Source organism: Aphelocoma coerulescens, chromosome 2 (assembly GCF_041296385.1).
Source record: "Aphelocoma coerulescens isolate FSJ_1873_10779 chromosome 2, UR_Acoe_1.0, whole genome shotgun sequence".
Taxonomy (NCBI): Eukaryota; Metazoa; Chordata; class Aves; order Passeriformes; family Corvidae; genus Aphelocoma; species Aphelocoma coerulescens.
In genome coordinates, this window is record NC_091015.1 from 19,868,959 (window position 1) to 19,892,716 (window position 23,758).

A 23,758-nucleotide genomic window follows, 5' to 3' on the forward strand; every position below is an offset into this window, starting at 1 on the left:
GCTTCCAGTTCTCAGCTGTAAGTTGCAGCTATTCAGCTGAGATCTGGTAACTCACTGATGCGTGCAGTCCAAGTGAGCTACAGTTTCAAGTAAAACAGATTTAGCTAAGCTAGCACTTGTTTCTGGTCCCTTAGATGAGATATAACCTAAGAAGCCTAGATCCTGTTGGAACAAAATTCCACTACTTCTTGGGCCTTCTAAGTGCAGTTCCTTCTTTTCTGACATTTTTATTTTTGAAAAAAGTTTTCTTAAGTGGAATTAACAGTTTCTGTTCTACACTGAGTTTGAAAAATTAAGCAACCAGTCTAGATTTTATTTTGTTTCTCTAACGCCTCTTTTTTCCACTGAAAAAAAAAATTATTTTGGCAAGCTTTCTCTGTCTTTTCCTTTTCTTTTCTCTGCTTTTTAAATCAGAAAGAGATTATACAGCATCAGAAAAAAAACATATAGTAACTACACAATTTCTCCCCAATATGACATAAGCTTTGAAAAGTTATAGAATAGGAAACAAAAATGCCTCAGGAAAGAGGAAAAAATTTATAAAACTGTACAGTATCTATTAATTTTATTTAGCGGCCAAAAGGACAAATAGAAGTACAGATGTGAATGTTTTCTTGTAGTGAATAGTTGCTGTACATATTTACATATTTGATGTACATATTTAATGTTAATATCAAGTGGTTACCTGGCAGCAGGTGAGCCCAGGGGACGGCTTGACAAGGAAAGGGCTTTCCAGATGACACATGGCCATCTTTGTGTTCATCTGATGTGATCCACTGAAGTAAATGAATGCTCCTATAAACAAAATTTTTTAAAGTATGAGAAATATGTCATTCTCCAATGGCAAATAGGTCTGTCAGAGAGGTAACTATATGCTTCATGAGACACATAAAGCTTATTCACAGATCAGAACAATCTAAACTGCTTTGCTATCAGTTCAGTCTCTGGATAATGAGGAGGGTGTTGTAACAGGCTGTGACAACCAGTGTCTGTGTGGGCAAAGACAAAACAGAATTGCTAAATGCTCCTGGCTCTTCCCTCTCCTAAAACTATCATGACTGATACCAAAGACAAGGAGAGGGGGAGAAGGAAAGAAGGCTATCTGGGCAGCTAAGACTACTAAGACTACCCTTTCATGGTGCCTGCAAGCACCTAAACCCAAGGAAGTGTCTATGGAGCCCCTCAAAGGGAGTTCAGATGTTGTTTCTCTGAGCGCATTACTGGGCAGACCCTCTGGAAGCATTTTTTATCTGCTCTCTTCAAGCAAAAACCTTAAGATCGCCAGCCTCAAAACACTACAAACTATTAACCATCACCTTCACAAATTGCCCATCCACTCTCTGCATGGACTGGGGAGAGCAGAGGAGCTGCAACACAGAGCACCCTGGAGATCAAACAACAGAGAGCTCAGCCAAGATCCCTAAAGGACACATTTTAATTGGCTTAAATAATGTTTCAAACAAATTTAAACCTGAAATTAGTTCCTTTAGGGTACAATATTCACTCTCAGCACAGCCCAGCCACTTTTAAGCATGCTAACAATGTTGCAGACCACAGGAGCCAATGGAAAAAGCTATATTTTCTCATGGGGTCCACAGACTTGACATTGTTGTCTGTGCTAGTGGGGATGAAAGCTTAATTAAAGATCTAATCTGAACTCTGGCAAATGCACTGCGTTTGGATTTGAACTACAGCAGATGTGCTTCAGACAAAGGTAGGGAAGGATAAACATTTTCAAGGGGCCCTAAAGCAGCATATTTTGAATGCCGTCAGTGATGCCTTTGCTGAATACTGAGACTTTTTCATGAAAGTCTATGCAAAACAACACTAAAGGCTCAGTCTTTTTTGAGCATTGATATTACACATATTGCCTTACATCTTGGAAAATCAGCTATTGTGCTGCTGCAGTCATACTCCTTAGCCATTTATTTCCCATGGATACGTAATGAAGCCGAGGGTTAGGTCCAGCCCCACATGAATAATGGCACCGCTTTAGCAAGGTTGGCACAAAGAGGGGACCATTCCAGCTCCCTGTACAAACAGGAATGCTGCACTCTGCAGCACGAGGGAAGCTCCCCTCATTGGAATGCAAGGGTACTTCAAAGGACCCTCTTTTAATTTGCAGCTGAGGCTCTACAGTAGCCTTGTTAAGATCTTCATTAATCAAAATTTGCTGCTGCCCTCCCCAGGAGAGGAGAGAGATGAGCACTCTGTGGTACTAAAAGGAACTTTTGCAACCTGAAGGTTCGTGGTTTAATGTTGGCAAAAAGTTGCTCAGATTCTAGGATTCCAGAGAAAGTCGTGGCTGTACCAGGCACTATGATAGATGGGTACAAAACCACCTCAGAAAAACCTTTTCAGCTAACTCACATGGGGAATGCAACATTACTGGGCTTGAGAGGTGGGGCATGGTAACCTCCAAATCTGCTTGAGGCTTTAACCTGCAGCAACACTGAACCAAATTTGTAATAATTCAGGTATCAAAGCAGCTTCAGTGAAGCACCACATAGTTCCTTATGGGTGATTTTAACATGCTACCTAGACTGCCAGCAGCCTTCATTCTGACCACGTTACCCCTCAGATCTCACCAGCACCGAGAGCAGAGAAAGACACAGGCAGATCAGTGCACCCCCTCTGGAGCTTGGAGAGTTTGGAACCTGTAACACCGTAGTGTTTACATAAAATGCAGTAATGCAGATCCAGTGCCACTCACAGAGACAACATTAAATGAAATATCAAACAGCTGCTGGGAAAAGTGAGTAGCAACTTCGATGTGCTTCATCACATGAGGAACGGTGGAACAAATGACTGCTCAGTTAGAATCGTTCTATAGCACACACACATACTGCACCCACTGCTGTTTGCTCAGGGGAATTTTAATCCTGCAGTTCCTATGCATTTGAATGCTTGAGGTGGAACACTTAACATGTCACATTTCTTTAACATGAACATGGAAGAGAAGTGTAGAGGTCTGGCTGAATAATATACATAATTAATTAAATCTAAATTAAAGGGGCTCTGAACTGTAACACAGACTTTAAAGTAATTTTATCTCCACTGGAAGCAGTGCAATAGATACATTTTAATAAAATTAAAGTCACAGAATACTTGCCAGTATTATTTGACAATGATAAACATGCTTGCCAGTTTTATTTTTATGCAGTGTGCTATAAGATTTTCACTTTGGAAAAATATTTTTAATAGCCCTCTTCTGGAATAAAATTATTTTCCAACTGAATGCATTGTATGGCAAATATAGGCTGAAGGAAGGACAACTATTTAATGGAAATTATACTCACTCTATTTTTCCTAGACAATATGGATTAATTTAACTGCAATCTTCAAAGCTATTTGTATACAATGCTTCCAAGAATGGCCCCTATGTGAATATTGGGTAAACAATGGTTATGCACAAAGTCAGCTGTCTGTTCAAAGGCAGGTATGTCAAAAAAACTGCATTAAGTCTCATACTGCACTGATTGTGCCAGCTAAAAATAAGGGTTACAAAGACATGATAACTAGATCACAGCTAAGAAAGAGCATCTCCAACAGACTGGCTTTCTCTAACACATTACCTGTGTTATTTGTGGCACCCATTTCAAAACAGTTTTTATCAGTCTGTGACCATTTACAAGTAGGAATTTTCATGACAGAAGGAGAAAAATAATAAAAAAAGAAGTGTCACCATGGCCCATATTATTTGTATGACCTCTGCCAGGGAGTTTTCTGTCAAGGGGAGCCTGTTCTTTCTTTATGTTCCAGTCAGCATCACCTTTGCTCAGTGGCTTCCATCCACAAAGGTCAGTCTCAAAATCACACAAGGTGTAATTAGCTGTGGGAAGAGCAACAACAAGAAGAGATCAATAAGCTGAACTTGATGCAACAGTTTAATGCCACAACTCTGACTGTTGTGTATTTAGATGTACTAAGAGTGTTGAAGAAGCACAAATACATTTCACTGCCAGGTTATTCAGATGGATAAAATGTTCTAGAATACAGGTAACAGGTCGGGCAGGCCCTTCCTTTCTTAATCAAACTCAGAACCACGGAACAAACTACCTGTAAGAGAACAAACTATATCAAAGTAAGGACCAGTACACAGGCTGCCGAGAGATTATAAAAATAATATTTAATTTTTTTTAAAGAAGAGTTGTACTGGTAATTTAGTCATGAATGTGTAAGAAAAATCAAATGTATTTAGAGCTTGAAATATATGGAAAGCAAAGATTAATTAAGCTTTCATTTAATTTATTTTTGAAAATGAGATTTAAATTTATTAATTATTCAGATCAGCTAGAAATTTTTATTGAAAAGTAAAAGACCATTTTCTCAGTTGGTATGGATTGGACCAATTTAAGTTATATAAAAATTTCACAGACTCTTACATTTATTGAGTACAAATAATTATTTTGATTAGAAAATTCTATACTCTGAGTTGTCTTTCTGTGTCCAGAACAACTTCCCAAAGCACTACACTTAATTCCTGGAGTCACTTATTGGAATTGCAACCATTACTTTAGAACTGTATTTGCCACTTTCTGCTCCCACAGCACATATATCTGATCATATCAGCCTCAGACAAAATCATGCATATTACTCCAACTTTCAGATTGTACAAAACCAAAATGAAATGCATCTTTCTTTAAGTATCGTTGTAGCAAAGCTAAATAGTAATAGTTTCCCAGGAATAAAGAGGTTATTTGAGCAGCTAAATCTTAAGGTACAAAATAAACCACAAATATCAGTGTCTCTTATCTGGCTTCACTATAAACATTAAAATTTGATGGTGCATGGTTTTCTGTTTAGTGCAGTATATTTAGTTAAAAATGAAACTTGGTTAACTTATTTAATTACATTGTCATACTTTTCACAAGGTATCTTTTTAATTAGACTTCAATTGATAGTACATTAAGGTTGAATACGCAAATTGATATCCAAGACTAATCTGTTTTGACAATTAATACTATGTCTAGGCATTTTGCTCTCCTTAGCTAAGCAGTCTTGAGAGAACCAATGTGACATAAAAAAGGAAAATATTCTATGCTTAAATATCTTTCTCCTGGCCTCCCTAACCCCACAAAAGGTCTTCTGCATAAACAGCTGACTGCAGTGTCTGCATAGTGATATCCAAAAATACATCAATAAATGACCCCATAGGCACCAAAGGAAAAAAAACCATAAAATAATGGTTTAAATATGAAACTAAAATCAAGATAGTACTAATAACTATTATTTTACAGTTCTAAATGTATTTAGCATGGAAACATTTTTTAAAATTATTCTTTGCTTTTAACTAGAGGTATTTAGGACCTTAAGAAGACTTGTCATCATGATAAAAACAACAGCTTTTGTGTGACCAGACAGAAACCATCTCTGCCCTTGATGTTCAACAGGAAGAGAGATGTGGTGAAATCAGCATTTCTTTCATTGGTAGCCAGTAGTAAAATTTCTTCTAACACGATAGATGTAGAAAGAAATGTATAAACATCAACTTAGAAAGAAATGTATAAACATCAGCTTTTGGGCTGAACATATAAGCAGTTGCAGGGAAAAAAAGACATGCACATACAGCAAAACACGATCCCAAATCAAATTGGTTTTGTCCAGTTATTTTTTCAAACTTTATTTGAGTCTGAACACAATTGTAAAAGTAGAACATTCATGGTGGTGCACTTCAGGGTTTTGTTTGTTGTTGTTCATGCTTGGGTTTGGTTTTTTGTTGTTGATGATGGTTGGTTTGGGTTTTTTTCTCTTGGGTGGTGGGGAGCACATAAAATATGATAATGCTGACCACCATTTGGATGCTAAACGTTTTTTCATTACACCTTTCACTTGAAATTTAAAGCTCTATACAAGCACCCAGTCATGCAGAAACACTGACCAGAGTCAATTACCAAACCCAAGTGTTCCCCCTATGTAGTATCTGGAAGTGATACTTCAATTTAAAAGTGTAAATATGTTGTAGAACAGCTAGACTCCAACTGTGAGTGAAATGCACTTGTCCAAATGAACAGTAGAACTTAAACTTTATCCCTATTTAATTCTAAAAACTTAAGGGGTACTTGTAAATGTTTAATCAACCTTGAAAGAAAAGTTCTGTGCTTTGGCTAGAACCCAAATCCAAGTAAGACAGTTTCTCAGTGTGCTTTTTCATTCCTCAAACATTAATGAACCTTAAGAGATGTGCCTTTCCTATCAAACATTCAACACTTTTATCTGAACCTTCAAGTGATTATACGTAATCTTTCACTATTCATAGTTGCAAAATAAGTGCCTGCACAGCCTATAGTTTTTGAGTAGTCATACTACAGTTAAGTTTGACATAAAGCTCTTTTCTGATATATTATGTCCCTTCCTACTGCAATTCTCAGCACCAGAGCTTATGTTTCATATATCACTACAAGTTTTCACTGGATTCAAAATGCAGAAATACTTTTGACATTTTGAATGGAAAATTAGTCAATTCTCTATTTCGGACCTTCATCTACTTAAAATTCAGCAAAACAGAAAGGAAAATAGAAAGGAAACAACAACTTGCTTTCATTTTAACAATAAGTCAAATTTGAATTTTTTTCTTTTTATTCATGTGGATATATCAGTGACTATATTCATGTGGCTATATCTTAACTAGTCAAGGAGTGAATTATGAAACCATTTCTACAAAACCCAATGATGCAACCAGGAAAATTGTTCCCCAAAAACTTCTTGAGTTTCAAGAATAAGTGTAGGTTACTAAAGCCATCAAATACACTGAAATGATTTTTTTCAGTTTTAACAAACCCTTTTCAACATATTAAAAAAAAAAAAAAAAAGAAACAGGAAACAAAGCACATATTTCAAGAGCACTGGGAATTTAAATGGGAATGCTTTTTTCTTTGACTAGCTTAGTCTGTCTATCCCTGCTCCTCATGATCCTCCTGGGGGAAAGCAAAGCAGTTCTGTTAACTAGGCTGGGTTACCAGCCAAGTCATATTGCAGCTTTGCTAGCCTGCAACTGCATAAAGGTTTTCAATCCTAGTCTGGGAGTCCAATCAAATGAACACAAATGGGGACACTCAGATGGTCTCTCAGCTTGGTGTTTCCCTGAATAACAGTATTGAATGTGGTGGGCTGGTCCCCTCATTCAGTGTGGCAGCACCTAAACTTCTTTGGAACTTGAGGTAACAGCTATCTGTATGAACAGAAACCAAAGAAACTCTTTGCCATTAATATTTTGTCATTTCTGGCTAACATTTTATGTCATTTTGTGAAAGTGAAGGGCATATACCTTCTTTCTGAGTGTCTGTGCACTTCCCCTACCAGCTTGTGATTAGTTTTATTTATCTAGAATTTGTAAAGAATTCATACAGAACTATCACAGATGGCCATAGGTCATCCAGCCTCAACTTATGTTGTAAGTCATTAGACAGATGACTCATAACTCTCATAGGTGAGATGGCCTCGTCTCCTTCTGAAACTACTCAGTTCCCTTGCTTAGGGTTAAGAGAGCTTAAGAGAATCTCATGTCAACCCTTGGTCTGCAGAGATCATGTTTACTTTGAGCTGTTCTGGTGAAACACAAAGGCAGTGCTACACAGGACTCGTCAGCAACCAAGTTGGTGAAAATAACATGGGTTCAGCTTCTTGTTCTCCACATGCACATACCCGATCAAAGAACAGTTACTGACAACTTCAGGCAAATTCAGTGTCACAGAAAACACACAAATGTTTAGTAAAACAAGTGTTTCAGACTAAAAAGTGCTCTTTCCACCTTAATGTCAAATGGTAATAGAAATATTTGTATCTGAGTTCATCTGCTGTGGAACATTTCAAGGATTTGCAATGGTAAATTGCTATACAGTAAATGAAATACAGTAAAAGGTACATGGCTTTAAAATTATACAGGTTTTCTTCATTCTATGTATTCCATATTCATGAATTATACAAATCCTATGAAAAGCTGAGAATATTTAAGGTAATACTAGAGGTGTTAAATTAAAAGCAGAAGAGGTAAAGATGGGTGTTTTAATAAAGTTTCTATTTAAGCTAAATGGAAATGATCATCTTTCAGAAATACCTATAGGATGACCCCACCCTACAATAATTTTGGATTTACATGGATGCTGATGAGCAGGTAATTTCTAGAAATACTGCTACATCAATGTGTGATATTACTTGAAAATAACAAGTATTTCCTAGACTTGTTTCCAAGTTGCTAGGACTGCTAGCTACTGATTCACTTTATTTATGGGTTTATAAGTGTTGTGAAGGTTATGTATAAATAATGTAAAATAGTAATAAGTATAGTGTTTGAAATATTAGTTATTTGACACAGTCTTTAGTGCAAAACTTCCTTAATATTAGGTAGTAAATAAAGAAAAGGCATCAGCATGAAAGGGATCTATATAGTCCTTTAAATTATCTAAGTACTGCATGTCATTTTCTGTTTGAATATATTAACTAGGTTTTCATAATTTGTTGTCATTCACTGAAATAAGAAATTTAGAAGTGATCACAAGTAAGAGGTGTCAAAAAAAACATAATGAAAATGTAGAATTTAATAGTAAAATCAGTACTTTCTTAACTTGTCGCTTCATTAGATGTGTTGATTTTAACAAAACTACTCAAATAAAGATGGTTACTCATGTGCATAAGTGTTTCCCAGACAATTTCCTAATTTTGGAGACTTTTAAGTCTCATAGACTTAAATATATATTTCTATAAATGAGCAGAGATTAAACAGAAAGATTAGGAATCATTTCAAAACCTACATGTGTTTGTTCTTGTAATAAACTGTATTATTATAATACTATTCATGGCAAGTCAAAATGACCAAAGAGAAACATTATTTTAATTCCTTATTATAATGAAACAAAGAAAGTCTTAAAAGAGAGGAACCCTTTACATTAAATAACAGCTGTCTACCTTTGTTTTCATTCAGGAGATCTGTCAGTTCTTTCAGTATCACAGAGCACTTCATCAAAGGAAACTACTGAGGATGTGTTCAAGGATAAATGCTACAAGACCTAATAAAGGCTAAAATATGCATCACTGTACCAGATAGGAAATTTTACTGGAAATCAATATGAATAAGTATTGTGAACTCTAAACATCATGGACAACAATATCAAGATCTTGTGGAAAATTGATATAATGGGAATAAAAGAACAAAGGACAAAAATAAATGAGGATTTTTTCTTTACACCTCTTTTGCTCAAAACCGTGGAAAGTGTCCAAAAGATGAATCTTCTAAGCTGACAAAACTGCTGAGGAGTTAAATTCCATTAGGGTTCTCTTTCCTGAAAAGGAGTGTGTGAAGTATCCAAGATAATATTATCTATTAAAATGGGCCAACTTTAACCATTGTTATTGGAATTTAAAGAAGGATTTTTTTTCTTCTCCTTCTTCTCAGCCAGTAGTCAGAGCAATAAGCAACTACTATTGGCTATTTATACTTTAGAAAAGAACCTTTTTCCACCCTCTTTTGGGGGGATGGGTATACTTTTGTGCACTGCTCCAACAAAATATACCTCTTCAAACTGTGACTATCTCAACACATAGTTAAGCAAACAATCCCTACATCTCAGGTTTAACTGAGTGTCATAGTTTCTTTAATTTGAAGGGAGCTAGTGGAGAATCAGTGCCAGTAGAAAAACCAAAGTTAATTGCAGAAGCGGCAGCAGAGAATGGAACACTAGGCAGAGCTATTGAAGAGGGTTTTGCACTGATTGTGGCTCTCATCAGTCCTTGTCCCAGCACCCTAATTCTGGGGATTCCACAAAGGACAGTGTTGAAACCACTAGGCCATTCTGACTTTTCCTTGTTCTGCCCAATCTTCATTTTTTCTGACCCATCCACATCAGCATTATGGAAGAAATATTCCCAAGAGTCCTACTGTGATCTTTAAAATACTGAGTAGATCTAGGTAATTTGTAATGTTTTGGTTACCCAGTGTCAATGTCAATGTCTGAGACACAGGCCTGCAAGTGTTTGGAGTTATCTTTATTTTCACTTTGTGTAGTTTGGTTAGAAGTTCCCTTCAACTGTGACAATTATTTTTCTTCATCCTTTTAAACCTAAAAATTATCCTTTTTTATTTCCAGTTGTTCACCACAATTCTTTCTCATTGTTATGAAGTGGGATTTCTAAATTGCTGAGAAATAAAGTCCAGTTTTGAAAGTACAATTCACCTTCATTCCATTCCTCCCAAAGAATTTATAAGGACTCTCCACGCTTCTACCAGTGGAGGAAGGACAGACACAGAGCTAGCAGCATAGGGTCCAGCCTTGTAAAAATCAAAAAGACCCCTCAGAGGGAGAGTCCCTACAGACTTTAATGTTTGCTTAGATCCTACCCAGAGACAAAACAGTATATACATTCCTATTTAAAATGTTATTTCATCATTTGCATATATTACTTGTTTCAGAGATGGTTCCCAGATGGTTATTTAAGTAATTGAAAAAAATTAAAGATTCAGACTGTGAGTTAAAAAAAGGCTTACAGTCACAAACAGTTCCTAAAGTCTCATCAAGCAATTAGAAAATAAAGCATTATCAGTATTTTTCATTCTGCTACCTTGAGCAATACACGAAATTTAATTGGTACCTCCCAGCAGCAATATATATCACCAGTATCTTAAATATGTTCACATTTGTATCTGCAACATGTACTTAAGTGTTACTACCACAGGCAAACATACATACAGATGCATGCCCTATAATAGTAACTGTAGAAATGATAGGTTCTCTAGAGATATTTTCACAAGGAGATCTAAAATTATTCAGATTTTTTACAGACATTTTTCAGTTATTTTAATTATTTTCTTCTTACTCTTGATTGTACAGTAGAAACTGTGGCTTCTAAACAAAGTTACCTTTAACTGCAAATATAATGAAGAAGATGTAGCTTCTGAACTGTGGCCCATTTCTGTGGTGATTTGTATCACAGTGCGAATATCATGTCACTTAATACATTTTCTGACGGTAATTCACAAACCATCTAAATTAGAAAACTGATCAAACAACAGATTCCGGGACAAATTTCATCCCCTTGCAAATTAGGGAAGTAGAGGTTATAAAACTGGTATGTAGGGAGTACCTTTAAGCAAAAATGTGGTAAATGTAGCATTTCAGCAGATTATTAAACAAATTACTTGTAGATACAAAAATGCTGCTAGCAAGGATTTTCTTGCTATTTTCTAAGTCCGTGAGAGACTTTTCTCTCTCACAGAAGAGGTAGCAGGGAATGTAAACAACCCAACCACCTGCAACCTTGAAAAGTCTTGTTTGTGGTACAGTAGAAAAATATTTTGACAATGGATGTTTTAGGATTTTAGCCGATCACCCCCAAGGGGTGGCTGGTCCTTTGTCCAATTAGACTATGAAGAAAAAAGTCTATAAAAGAGTTTGTAAAATAATTAAATAAATCAATCTTGCTGCACAATTCCTGCCTGCTGGATCTTCTCTCCTCCTCCTCCCTATGGCTGAGGGACACGGTGCTATACCCTAGGGTCCAGGCCTGCGGTAATAATTACTAGCTGTATATAAAACATAAAGCTGAGGGCAGACAGAGAAACAGAAAGCAATGGAAAGAAGAAAATGCCATGAACATTTTCTCTACCCTGTACTTCATTAAATATTCTGGGGAAAAGGAGCCATATAAATTTAAAATACTTTTTTAGTGATTTGTTGAATGGAACAATTTAGGTTTCACAACACTCTTCAGCACAGTCTCCCTCCAAAGCAATGGGATTCACTCACAGCAGGTGGCTGGGTCCTCATTGCTGCCTTCAGAGCAATCCGGGTGAGAGGCACAGGCTGATCCAGGCACCGCGGGCTGCGCGTCGCTGCGGGTGGGTCCTTCTGAGGAGCAGAAGGCTGGTGGCTCTGATGGTGCAGCATCCAAGAGCTGGATGCTGTTCAGGCAGATGAAACCTGCCCTGCTCTGGAGTGTTCCTTTAAACATAAGCTGTAAATTGTTACAGTTAAAGTTGGATTAACAGACAACAGAGTGAAACTGATTTTTATTTTCACAAAACAGTTCTAGGTGTAAAAAGTGCTGCATAATTTCCATTGCAGAATCATGATAAATTTCCAGTCAGAATCTGAAATTTAGTGTGACTATCTCAGGTGGAAATTACAGAAAATTTTAAGCTGAAGTTTAATTAAAAAACGGTCTATTAAAGAAAAACTCCTAATCTCATAAATGTTTAGCTAAAAAGTAGTAATGTCCCTGTGCTTTAGAAAGGTGTCCTGAAATGTAATATCCCAAAGACTCCATCTTCCTTTCTGAAGTGTCTTCAAAATCTCATTTTGCAGATGCTCTAGAGAAAAATTTCCAGTTACAGGTACATAAGTTGGGCTGAGGACTGTTCTCAGACACCAACTGGCATAGCAGAGCTTAACAAGTGATAACTGTTTCATCACGTAAAATAAAATGGATGCACCCAGTCTCTGCAGTGGGGTTCTTCCCCACCTGCTTGTAATCCTGGAACTGTTCTAGGCACTGGATGGGATGTGGCCATTTTTTTAGGTCAAAACCTTTCTAGGAACCATGTTTTAGTTATTTGGCCTATCACACACCAGTCTTGGGCCTGTGCCCTTGCCCTGCTTATTTTACTGCTATTGACATAGACACAGAGATTCAGAGACCATTTGTCTCTCTGACGGAGTTGCCTTGCTCTGAGCAGACTTAGCACAAGCTGATTTATAGCAATGAAATTCCAGAAGAACATCTGTTGCTCCTGGCCACGGTGGAGCCCAGCTCTCCTGGCTCTCAAAGCAATGAAATTACCCAATTTGTGCTCTCCAGGTTTCTTTTACCTGAGTTAAAGCAGCAAGCAGGAGGAAGAAAGCTTGGATTCATCAAAAAGATTAGGATGGCAATAAAAGAGAGCACTGAGAAACAAGAGTAGAAGTTGGAGAAATAAATAAAAAATGAATTTGTGGGTTTTGACAGGCTGGGACATGACGAAAGTGTGAGTCTCAGAAAGTAGTTATGTGCAAGAGTCAGAAAGCAAGGTGTAAGAGTATCTGGCAAAACAGAAGGAAACTGCAACAGATGTGATTTGGGGTGTAAGCAGAAGGGTCTAACACACTCCCCACAGCCTGGGAATTAGGTTGGAGTGAAATCTCAAGAGGCATTTGTCTTTCTAAAAAATGTTATATGTGTCATTATCTTCCACTAGAGATAATTTCTTCAAAATGACAAAAGTCTTCTAATACTCTCCATTCTCGCTCTACCAGTTCAAAAAGCAGAATGCTGTGCTGAAAATATGAAATAAACACAATTTTAAAGATAGTATGTTTCCTTCCCTAAGTGCAAGGGATCCTTGCAGTCTTTGTACAAGAATACCTCATTTTGCCTTCCTACTTATATACATATAGACTGAGCAGGCTTTTGTTTGTTTATTTTTAGATGCTATAGATAGCTTAATTACACATCTACTTGTTTATTCAAAATTATCCTTGTGGGAAAAGGAGAGACAGGCAATAACACACACTTAGAAGCTACTAGCTTGCTGAAATGCATTCATTCTAATACCTGTCAAAGCATCAATTTCTGCAGTGGGCTTAGTTTTTGTCCTTTCATAGAGATTATATATTCAGCTGATTGCTGAAACAGTAAAATATGATGGTTATTTACAGAACTACAAAAAAAAAAAAAGTGTAAAGGAAAAATTTTTTAAAATGGAAATTGTACATTCATAGAAGAATTAAGAAGTTGCAATTTAGCATTTACCTCTATGCCCAAAATTTCAAGGAGAAGGTATCTTCTCAATTAGTGGTTTACATCGTTTCACTGAAGTTCCACAAAGATCATTTACAGCATCTCACTTAATAGTATATATACATTTAAATGAGTTGGCAATACCTGAGTTGGACTCAGATGACTACTTAAAATCAGATGACATTTGTATTCATTTTCTTGCATGTTAATTAAGTCCAGCAGCTTCTGCACGTCATGCTTGTGTAGATATTTTGTTGCACTACCGCCAGAGATTTACTCATATTGAAGCAATGAAAAAATAGCAAGACATTCAAGATACACACAATTTTAACAAATTTTTAGGCTTCCTAGAAGATTAATAAACAACAAAGTAAAGCATCTTCAAAAATTGAGGACATGCCTCTTTCATTCATACCTTTATATTTTCTAGCCCTGTTGGTAGCTGTATATTCACTTTGACCCATTCCCTCTTAGTCATGATGTTGGTTTCCCACAAGACCTGCTCCTCCTGTAAAATGTAGAAAACAATATTATAAAGATAATTTTTGTTCCTCCAGAAGTTGTCAAGGCCATTTTTTGTCCTCCATCTTTTCATCTCCCAGCCAAACAACCACAATACACAAAGTTGCTCCATGTGAAAAAATAGAGTTTCTCATATTCATTTGCAATCTTTTCACTGAGGTCTGTTGGAGAGACGAGAAACAACATATGTGTATTCTGGCTAAACAGAATAATAATATAATTATCAGGAGTAGACTTGGTATTGTTAAAGTTAATTAACATGTAAATTAAGCCATGTTATTGCTGAATTTAACAATATGTTTCCTACATAAGTTTCCTTTTCATAAATAACTGCTTATATTTTGTCATGTAATTAATTAGATTTAGTTCTCTTAGAGCTGAATTTTGGGTCTGCCAGAATTACCCAATCAATTCTGCTAAAAACTCTTTTTTTATCTCTGTAAAGCAAGCACACAGAGTACAACCTAACAACTTTTAGTCATGCTCTGAGTTACCTTAATCCTCCCATTTTCATTCCATCTCCTAAGGATAACAGCAGGAGTGCTAATTATGGTGATGTTCCCTTTATACAAGCACTCCAAGCCCTTTTGATTCAATAATCTGGCAAAAGTAGCTCACACTCATTCTGCTTCTGGTCATGATCCTGCTTGGAACATACTGAGGCATAAAGGAAAGAAGGCAGAAATTTGAACTTTATATATCTTTACGAAATCTTTTCAAGAAGCAGTTGCAAAATAGAGCAAAAAGAGAAAGACAGAAAAAACCTGCAGGAAAAGTTAATATAGGCTATACATACACACAGACTTACTATTACAAATATCAATATTGAGACTATTTTTAGGAAAGTGCAAATTATTGGTCATACCTTTTCCACAAAGGATACTACAGAATTAGTGGCAGTTCAGAAAAAGATGCAAAGCAGGATAAGAGGAATGAAGAGTCTCTTGTATGAAGAGAAATTGAAAGTACAAAACCAATTTATCTTACAGGAGATTAATAAAATGGGTTATGATAGGTATGTGAAATGTTATCAATACTATAGACAAGGACAGTTATTTTTTTCCTGTTTTGTAATATAAGAAAGGAGAAATGTGCTGTCTGCTGCTTGATAGGCTGTGAGGTCTGAGCCAGCAGAACAACACTGATATGATTTGTGATGAGCAGCCAATTAGTGCTCTTTTCCTACCAAGGCCATTCTGATATATTAGCAAAGCTAGAAGATTAAATCCCTATTGAACATATGTTCAAAGATCAGTTTTGGAAAACTGCAAGACAGGGCCAAGGCAATACTGTAATTACAAACACTCAGTAACAGAAGAGATCAAACTGGATAAAGCACATGACATACTTCAGAAATAAAAGTCAGCTGTGAGTTTCCACATCAGTATAAGATGTATTTGTCCACTTGTTTATGCAACATACTCAGCAAAAGTCTTTCGGTTGAGGAGACTTCATTCTGTGTAAAACTTGCTTCACTTTACTGAACAATTCATCTTCCAAAGGAAATCTATTAGCTTACATCAGGCACATATAAGACCCAGAAAAGGATGATGTACTAGGAGCCATACTGCATGGCAGGTTAAAACCATAGCCTGTGGTTAAATGTCTGCTTTTAGTTAACATATTCCCCCTATATACCTGCATAAAAAACTCTTCAAACACATTTGTATGTCTTTGGGGAACACTCTGTATTTGCTGTGTATTTGACAGGATGCACCTCACGTTCACATAACAGCTTAGAAACCCAGCCCCATGACCATTTTTCTCCCAGATTAATTTTAATAAAAATGGCTTGTAGCAGGAAACTTGAGTACAGTATACAGACCTTCTAGGACTTTTATTTACACTGAAAGCTGTAAGACACCTCAATGAACCAATATTTTAAGCAGATTTTACCCCCTGATTTTATACAGCTCTAATAAGCCAATAATATTATTTCTCTTCCTCATAATACTTGTAGTATTCACCCTGCTTGCCATATTCTTCCACTTCTTTGCTACAAATGGGTTAATTCCAGTAGCACATTCGTTGTGTCACTAGCCTTCTTTTAAAATATGAAAAGTGTTGCTTTTCCAGTACTTTCCTTCAAGATTTATTTTGGTGATGCAGGGGAGCAGTTTCTCAAGATACTTTTACTCTATTCCCCTTACTGTGATATATGACTATCAATAAACAACTTTCGTAAAGCTAAAATGTTCCTTTTCCTCACAATGTTTTTTTCTGAGATAATGCTACTCAGATTTGAAGGATGGAAGAGAAATCATGACTTTTTATAAAATTCTCCATTTATAAAATACTTATTTTCTTTTTTTTTTTTTACATTTCTCTATAGATACGTGCACTGCTGTGCACCCATTATTTTGTGCCTACTTCTCTTTTCAGAGAGTAATTTGGAACAAAGGCTTATTTGTTCCCTCACAATGATTAATGGATCAACTTTACCTTCTGCAGAGAAGTGTACTCACACGACTTTTACAAGTGTTGTTGAACATGCAGAAAAATTTTAGTGCATTAGGATACAAATATGCTTGCACATATAAGCATTAGTTTAAATTACCTTTTATTGCTTAATTTCCATATTTTCTAAAGCCATACAAGATGTAAAGATTAAGACAATAAAAGGAAGAAGAATAAGTCCATTACCCAAGGAGAGTAACAAAAAAGTAATGAACAGGAAAAGATAGACTCAACATTATCTTATTTGGTTTTAGTTTTTACAGAAAATGTTAAAATTTATCTGTTAATTTTGTACAAACTGAGGACTGAGAGGCTGGAGAGCAGCCCTGTGGAAATGGACCTGGGGGTCCTGGTCCATGGCAGGTTGAACATGAGCCAGCAGTGCCCTGGCAGCCAGGAGGGCCAAGCGTGTCCTGGGGGGCATCAGGCACAGCATTGCCAGCCAGGCAAGGGAGGGATTGTCCCACTCTGCTCTGCACTGGGGCGGCCTCACCTCGAGTGCTGGGGGCAGTTCTGGGTGCCACAATATAGAAAAGATATTAAACTATTGGAGAGTGTCCAAAGTAGAGCCACAAGGATGATGAAGGGTCTTGAGGGAAGCTGTATGAAGAGGGACTGAGGTCACTTGGTCTGTTCAGCCTGGAGGAGACTGAGGGGAGACCTCATGGCAATCTACAACTTCCTCATGAGAGGAAGAGGAGGCGCAAACACTGATCTCTTCTCTGTGGTGACCAATGACAGGACCTGAGGGAATGGCCTGAGGTTGTGTCAGGGTAGGTTTAGGTTGGATATTAGGAAAAGGTTCTTCACCCAGAGGGTGGTTGGGCACTGGAACAGCTCCCCAGGGAAGTGGTCACAGCACCAGCCCTGACAGAGCTCAAGAAGCATTTGGACAATGCTGTCAGGCACATAGGGTGACTCTTGGGGTGACCTATGCAGGGCCAGGAGCTGGACTTCAATGATCCTAGTGTGTACCTTCCAACTCAGGACAGTCTATGATTCTGTGAATATTTTATGTTAGTTGAACAGTCAATATTGTCAAATGGGAATGGAAACATGGACCGGAATAAAGAATAATGTAACAAACGCATATAAGCCAGAATTACTAAAACTGGAATGGAATTAGGAAGTTTTAAGTAAAGGTTACATACTGGAATGAATATCTTACTATCAACAGCAAGCTCTGAGAACCTGAGGAGAATGTGTAGGAAATTAGACAATTGGGAGAACAAAGGACATATATTACAGTTAAGAGAAAAATATAGACTATGCAATTATAGCCAAGATGCTGAACAAGTCTTAAGACACTGGAACAAATTGCTAACATCCTTGTAAGCAGCTAGAGTATTAGAAAGTTAGAAACCTGCATTAGCTGCTTCTGATGAGGAGCAAGTTGTGTTTAGCAGTGTAATATTTTTTTTCATCATAAACAGACTTGAAAAATCAGTCAATTCATTTTGTTAAGGTTTTTTTAACAATGCTTTAAAAAATTTGTGGTGATTTGGTGTAGATAAAATTTACTGTAAAATGTGTTTGCAAATAGAAGTGTGATCTTATTTCAAAGAGGAGATGTCAATAGTTTTCCATTAAAATAAATTAAAAAAAAATCGTAATAGAGTTCTGCATAGGTCTGTTCCAGAGCCTGATATAATTATAGTGCTGACTAACTGTCTGGAGAGTGTGGAGAGTGGGATGAAAAATAAATTTTAAAACAATGTGGCTAATACTATATTGGGAGGAATTACAAGCACTCTGAAGGACATCGTTAGAATTTAAAATCATCTCAGTGTACAGACACCAGTTCCAAACCAATAAGACAAAGTTCAAAGACATATGAGTCACAATTAAGAAAAATCAAATGGTCAAATGCAGTAGTGTTTAATGAAAAGCAGTTTGGCAAGCCAGAAATAAAAGAGGAAAAGCTGCAGATTATCATGGACTGCAAGTTAAATGTAAGTAAACAACAGGTTACTGTTGACAAAAGGAGTCCATTTTCCCTATCCTTCTTCATACCCAAGAGCAATTTAAATTCCCTTTCTTCTGATTACCATAATGTCTATATTAGAAAATATGTTCATTCATCTTTGCCCTTGCTGCTGAAAGGGTGAGGAAAGCCAGGGATAAATTTTCAACATCTGTGGCACCTGCCCTCTAACAGTACCATAACTGTACATTTAGTGTAATCCAGTCCGTGTGTGTTAGGCCTGTCAGTGCTGGGATTTAGCAAGAGTTATCCAAAGACAAGAGGTTTTAATCAGTAAATATAGTGATAGGATGTGCAAGAAAACTGCAAGGTACACACAAGTGAAAGGTTATTTTGAAATGACAGCTTCCAGGACAGCAGCTCTGTTGTCTTCCAGGGTCAGAAAAAGCACTTGACCCTCACTTCTGTTTCTTAGTATTGGTTAGTTTTGAAAATTCATTTGTTTTTCATAAACAACCTAATGATTCAGTAGCAAAATGTGTAAAAGCCAACTCTTCCTTCATTTCAGTTTAAGAAGTCCTAAATATGAGTCTGTAGCAGGGGGTTTTGAAGCTACCAGCAGAAGCTTATGTTTTGGAAGGGTTTTTTCTGACAAATTTCACAGTATGAGTAACTCACATCAGTTTTAAATAAGTCTATGTGCAATAAACACACTTCTGATTGAAGGAGAAATACAATACCTAAACCACAAAAGGGCTAAGAGAACCTGGGGAAACAGAGTGGATGGATGTAATAAATGCCAGAAAATGTTCTTCTAATGGGCATGTAAGGACCAGTTTATCAAATAATTCGATCTAGCTCCCAGTTCTATGGGAACTTAGATGTCAATTTTCTTATGGTTTTCACTTACATAATTTGCTCTGTTTTCAGGGAAAGAAAACTCTTAAATTGGGTCCATTGATGCTGCTACTTAGGTGAACCCCTGAAATCAATATTCCTATTCTGTCTCAAGATTGCAGCAAGTGTCATACCTGAGAATTTATTGGCAAGTACTATGGCACAAAACTCAGTGTATTCTGACCAGAACACTGATTATGTTACAATTCCCTGACACAGTAATGGGTCATAGAAAAATACCACTATGCACTTCTGTAAATGAAACATGAGCAAAAGCCTGGAGTTGTTTTCATGAATACTCAAAGACACAATTGAAAAGAAATAAATTATTTCCATTACCTGTCCTGATTTTAAGACCTTTTGGTTGTGTTACACTTTGGGGTTTTTAGCTTCTTATCTTTGTGAACAAAGTGGATCTAATTTTTTTAATATGTATATTGTTGGGTGATAAGAATTCAACTCCAGCATCAAGATATGAGAGCCATTAACTTAATGAGAGCAGCTCTACTGCTTTCATTAAGTAGCAGTACAAAGCATCAATACTAACCTATTAAACCAGGTTTTCAAAAGAGAACATCCTAACATTAGAAAATCTCACAAGGTAAGGGAGGTAAGAAAGATGGAAATAGTTAGCATTGCTAACTGACATTTGTGTTTCATTCTGACAGGGCTCTTTTAGCTACTAATAGGTAGAAGAATAGAAAACTTACTGCTCTAAAACTTGGGCAAAGCAAAGCAGGTGTTTAATCAAGCACTTTCCAGTCATCTTGAGTGAATGACATCTTTTTTAATAGATCTCCATAGACAAAAACACCTATTTTCTTATTTCCATAACAGGAAGAGGGATAGAAAAGCTGTTACTATAGCTCTCCCCCCTGAAATCTGAAATTATTTTAATTCCATAACAGCTGGGTTTGTCCTTGAAGTCTTATTGCAGAAGATTCACCCATCAAATTAGTTCACAGCTGATGTGGCGAACACCCTGTTTTTGCAATTGCACGGACCAGTGGAATGGCACCAAGTTACTTTTTGCACAAATTAACTTAGGGGACAGATATGTAGCAGCAGGTGTATCTTCTTGCATTTTGTCTGGTAACACCTGGCTACCTTTTGGAAATGAACACGTGTTTCTCCTTACCTGATTCATAAGTAGTACTGCCTTGAGAGCACTGCTGTCTGCCATGGAGTAGTGAAACTGAAAATGGCAATTCTTGCTGGAACAATGACACATGGAGCTGTTTAGAGAAGCACTTTCATATAGTGCATTGTCATTAGCTTCTAACCACTCAAAATGGCCTGAAGAAAAAAATGAAAGGAAATAAAGGTCACTTTTTCACAAAACACATTTCTCAATCTTTGAAAGTAAGGACTGCTCTCATGTAATTACACCAAAGACCCATCCCAGCAAGAATGAAATCTGATCATCATGCTGATGATGTGACTTAGATGTCATCTGTTTCCTATTAAATAGATATATATATATATCTTCATTTTACTCACAGATAGCCCCAGCAACCAAGAAATATATCAGTCTATAGTATCTTAAAGTTTTTACTTTGCATGTTAAAACCTGCAAGAAGTCCCAGCTCAGCCTCCTTACATTTACAACCATTCAATATCTAATTACAAATATGTGTGGAAACTGGGCTTTCTTCCCACTGTGGTTTCCAGGAAATATGCTTTTTACTGCAATGCTTAAAAAAAACAAAACAAAAAGGCAGTCTGCATTACTGCTACAGGAAGCAGTCCCATCTGCACTGTGTAATCAAGGTCTTTACTTCTCAGCCAGAACTTCTGCAACAAAATGTTGGAAGCATATTGTCTTTCCATCTGAAGCAGAAAAGCAATTTGTGCTCTTCTTGACCTACTGGCCCTTATAAAAGCATTCCTACAGAGATCTAAAGGAGTACTCCATCCCCTCAACAGTGTCTATTAGTTTTCAGAAATAAAAAGGCTAAATATTTTTTACCAAATAAATAAGCTTTTTCCCCTGCCTCCTGAGTCACTGAATATTTTGCTGCCTTCTGCAGCAACTATTAAGGTAATAAACAAGGACTGATTAAGGGTCTTAAGTTTGCACTTTCTGTGTTTATTTCTCTAAATACAACTTATCTCAAATGAAAATGTTACAAAATCTCAAGGTGAAGGAAGAAAGTGTCATTTCACAAGAAAAATGCTGATCTTTATAAAGGACCATGTACTTTTCCTTTTGTTGCCAGTTTACTCTGTGTTATGCAATGATTTACACTGTAATATATTCTTGCAATTTCCTTGGAACCAAGCTTGTAAATTCATGCCAAGTAACTAGCCCTGATATAAGGAAATATTATAGATTTAACCCAGATTTCTCTCTGACAGACATCAATAAAGCATCTACACTTCTATGACTACTATCTTGTGCATAAAACTAATATACAACATTAGAAGATATGCTACTAGTTCTTTATCTAATTTCAGGGTTCTCTGATGCCATTATAAAACTAACCAATTTTAGTTTCTGAGCCCAATGGTAATTAACATTGTTTTCACTCTTTCCTTTCAAGTGCCTGAATCTTTAAAAGCAGGGCAAAGAGAATTTGACATGATTTTTTGACAAGAAAGCAAGTGCACAGGACTAGATAAACCAAAGTCCTATGAAGCATCCAGAATGATCCTGGGTCCAAAGAGGGATGCTTACTCTTCTTTATGGAATATATTTAATGCAAGTATTGTGGTTACTTCTGGGGAAAATTAAGGCCTTTTCATAAATGGAGACTACTGAAACTGAAAACTTACCTTTTTTTTCTCACCTCTTTTCTGTGGCCTCTAAAAGTAGAACAGTTTAACTGGACAGACTATAAAATTTCCTAAAATACTTGTTTTTCCTTTTAAATGGAAACAGAATAGGGATTCCAGAAGAGCCACTTCATTCCTCACAAAGTGGCAGTAAGGCTATTGAGTCAGTGATGTGTATATCTGAGATGGGGGTCTAGCTGCCAGCATAAAGAATGTAGACTTTAATATCTTCCCATAAAGTCTTTTATTTTCTCCACATGGCTACTTAATCAGGTTTTAGCTAAACAGTTTTTTTCCGTCAGTCTTGAAGGAAAATTTTGTGTCATAAGTTAAACCTTCTGAGTCTTGCAGAAAGATCAGCCATGGACTACACTGGGGCTCAACTGAGAAGCAAATTACTGCTGAGGTGGCCCAGGGTCTTTTCAGAGCTGGGGTGGGCTAGTGAACCTGCCTGTATCCTGCTATGGCTGAAAACTAAAACTCTATGAATATTTAGTTGCTTGGTTCCATTTTAACCATGTTCCGACTCAAATATAATCAGTTCCACTTCAATCTATAGGATTTTTATTTCACAAATCATGTGACTTTGAATGTGTGATATTAGTGTTAGAGTGACAACTGAGACTTCAGTTCAAGCTGAGCCACAGAGTGGAACCTTTTATTTTCTGGCAAGTTCTGTTCCCCAGCAGAGAACAGTTCAGTCTCTGAACCAACACCCTGCAATCTTCCCACTCAACCATTTTGAAGAAAAAAGAGGTCAAATCTGAACTGCCATTGTTTCTGCTCTTTAAAGATGAATTTTCATGAATACACAAGTCGTGGGTGAAATTTTTAATTAAAAAAAAAAAAAAAAGAAAGAGAAAAAAGTTAATGAAATAAAACCACAATCTAATGATTTCACTGGATTTCCATGTTTAAACTTTAAGGACTTCTATCACTGGTTATCTGAAATATTGATCCTTTGACTTCTTTTTGCATCTTCATTTTTCTTGTGCAGAGAATTTGTTTCAGTTTTTTCTTTTTAAACAAATGTCACCCTAGATGTAGGAAACTAGCTTAATCCAATGTAAGAAACATAAACTATGGAAACTATAATAGCATACAGGAAATATCAATCAAGAAAACAAGAAAAAAGTATTTTCTGAAGAGTATTGCAGGGGAATACAAAACCTCTGTAAGAACTTTTGATACTAGAGAAATTAAGAGGAAAAATTATAGAGAAATTGCCTACTATATAAAACTAGAGAAGGAAAGCAATAAAGGAACAAAGATAAATAGTCTTCCAAGGACAGAAAGTGTTTTATTAAATATAAGGATACCAGCAAGGGAGGATTGTTCAAAGACTATAAGAAATCTTTATAAATATAATTGTCTAGACCTCTGCTTTATAATTTTGCTTCTTACCTCTCTTCTATTCATAGAAGTGAAAGCTTTGATCAAAATCAGAATACAAAGCTTAGTCAAGCTCTATTTGCA

General features: G+C 36.5%; 1 protein-coding gene across 1 annotated transcript in view; it reads right to left on the reverse strand.

The window, feature by feature from the left end:
- Nucleotides 1–23,758, reverse strand: part of MALRD1 (MAM and LDL receptor class A domain containing 1) — a 242,766-nt gene that overhangs the window by 198,231 nt on the left and 20,777 nt on the right. The window contains exons 7-11 of the mRNA XM_069004716.1: nucleotides 20,646–20,803; nucleotides 14,123–14,215; nucleotides 11,739–11,946; nucleotides 3,686–3,832; nucleotides 686–795 (exon numbers count right to left, since the gene is read on the reverse strand). Coding sequence (XP_068860817.1) covers nucleotides 686–795; nucleotides 3,686–3,832; nucleotides 11,739–11,946; nucleotides 14,123–14,215; nucleotides 20,646–20,803 — 716 coding nt within the window. The remainder of the gene's footprint in view (nucleotides 1–685; nucleotides 796–3,685; nucleotides 3,833–11,738; nucleotides 11,947–14,122; nucleotides 14,216–20,645; nucleotides 20,804–23,758) is intronic.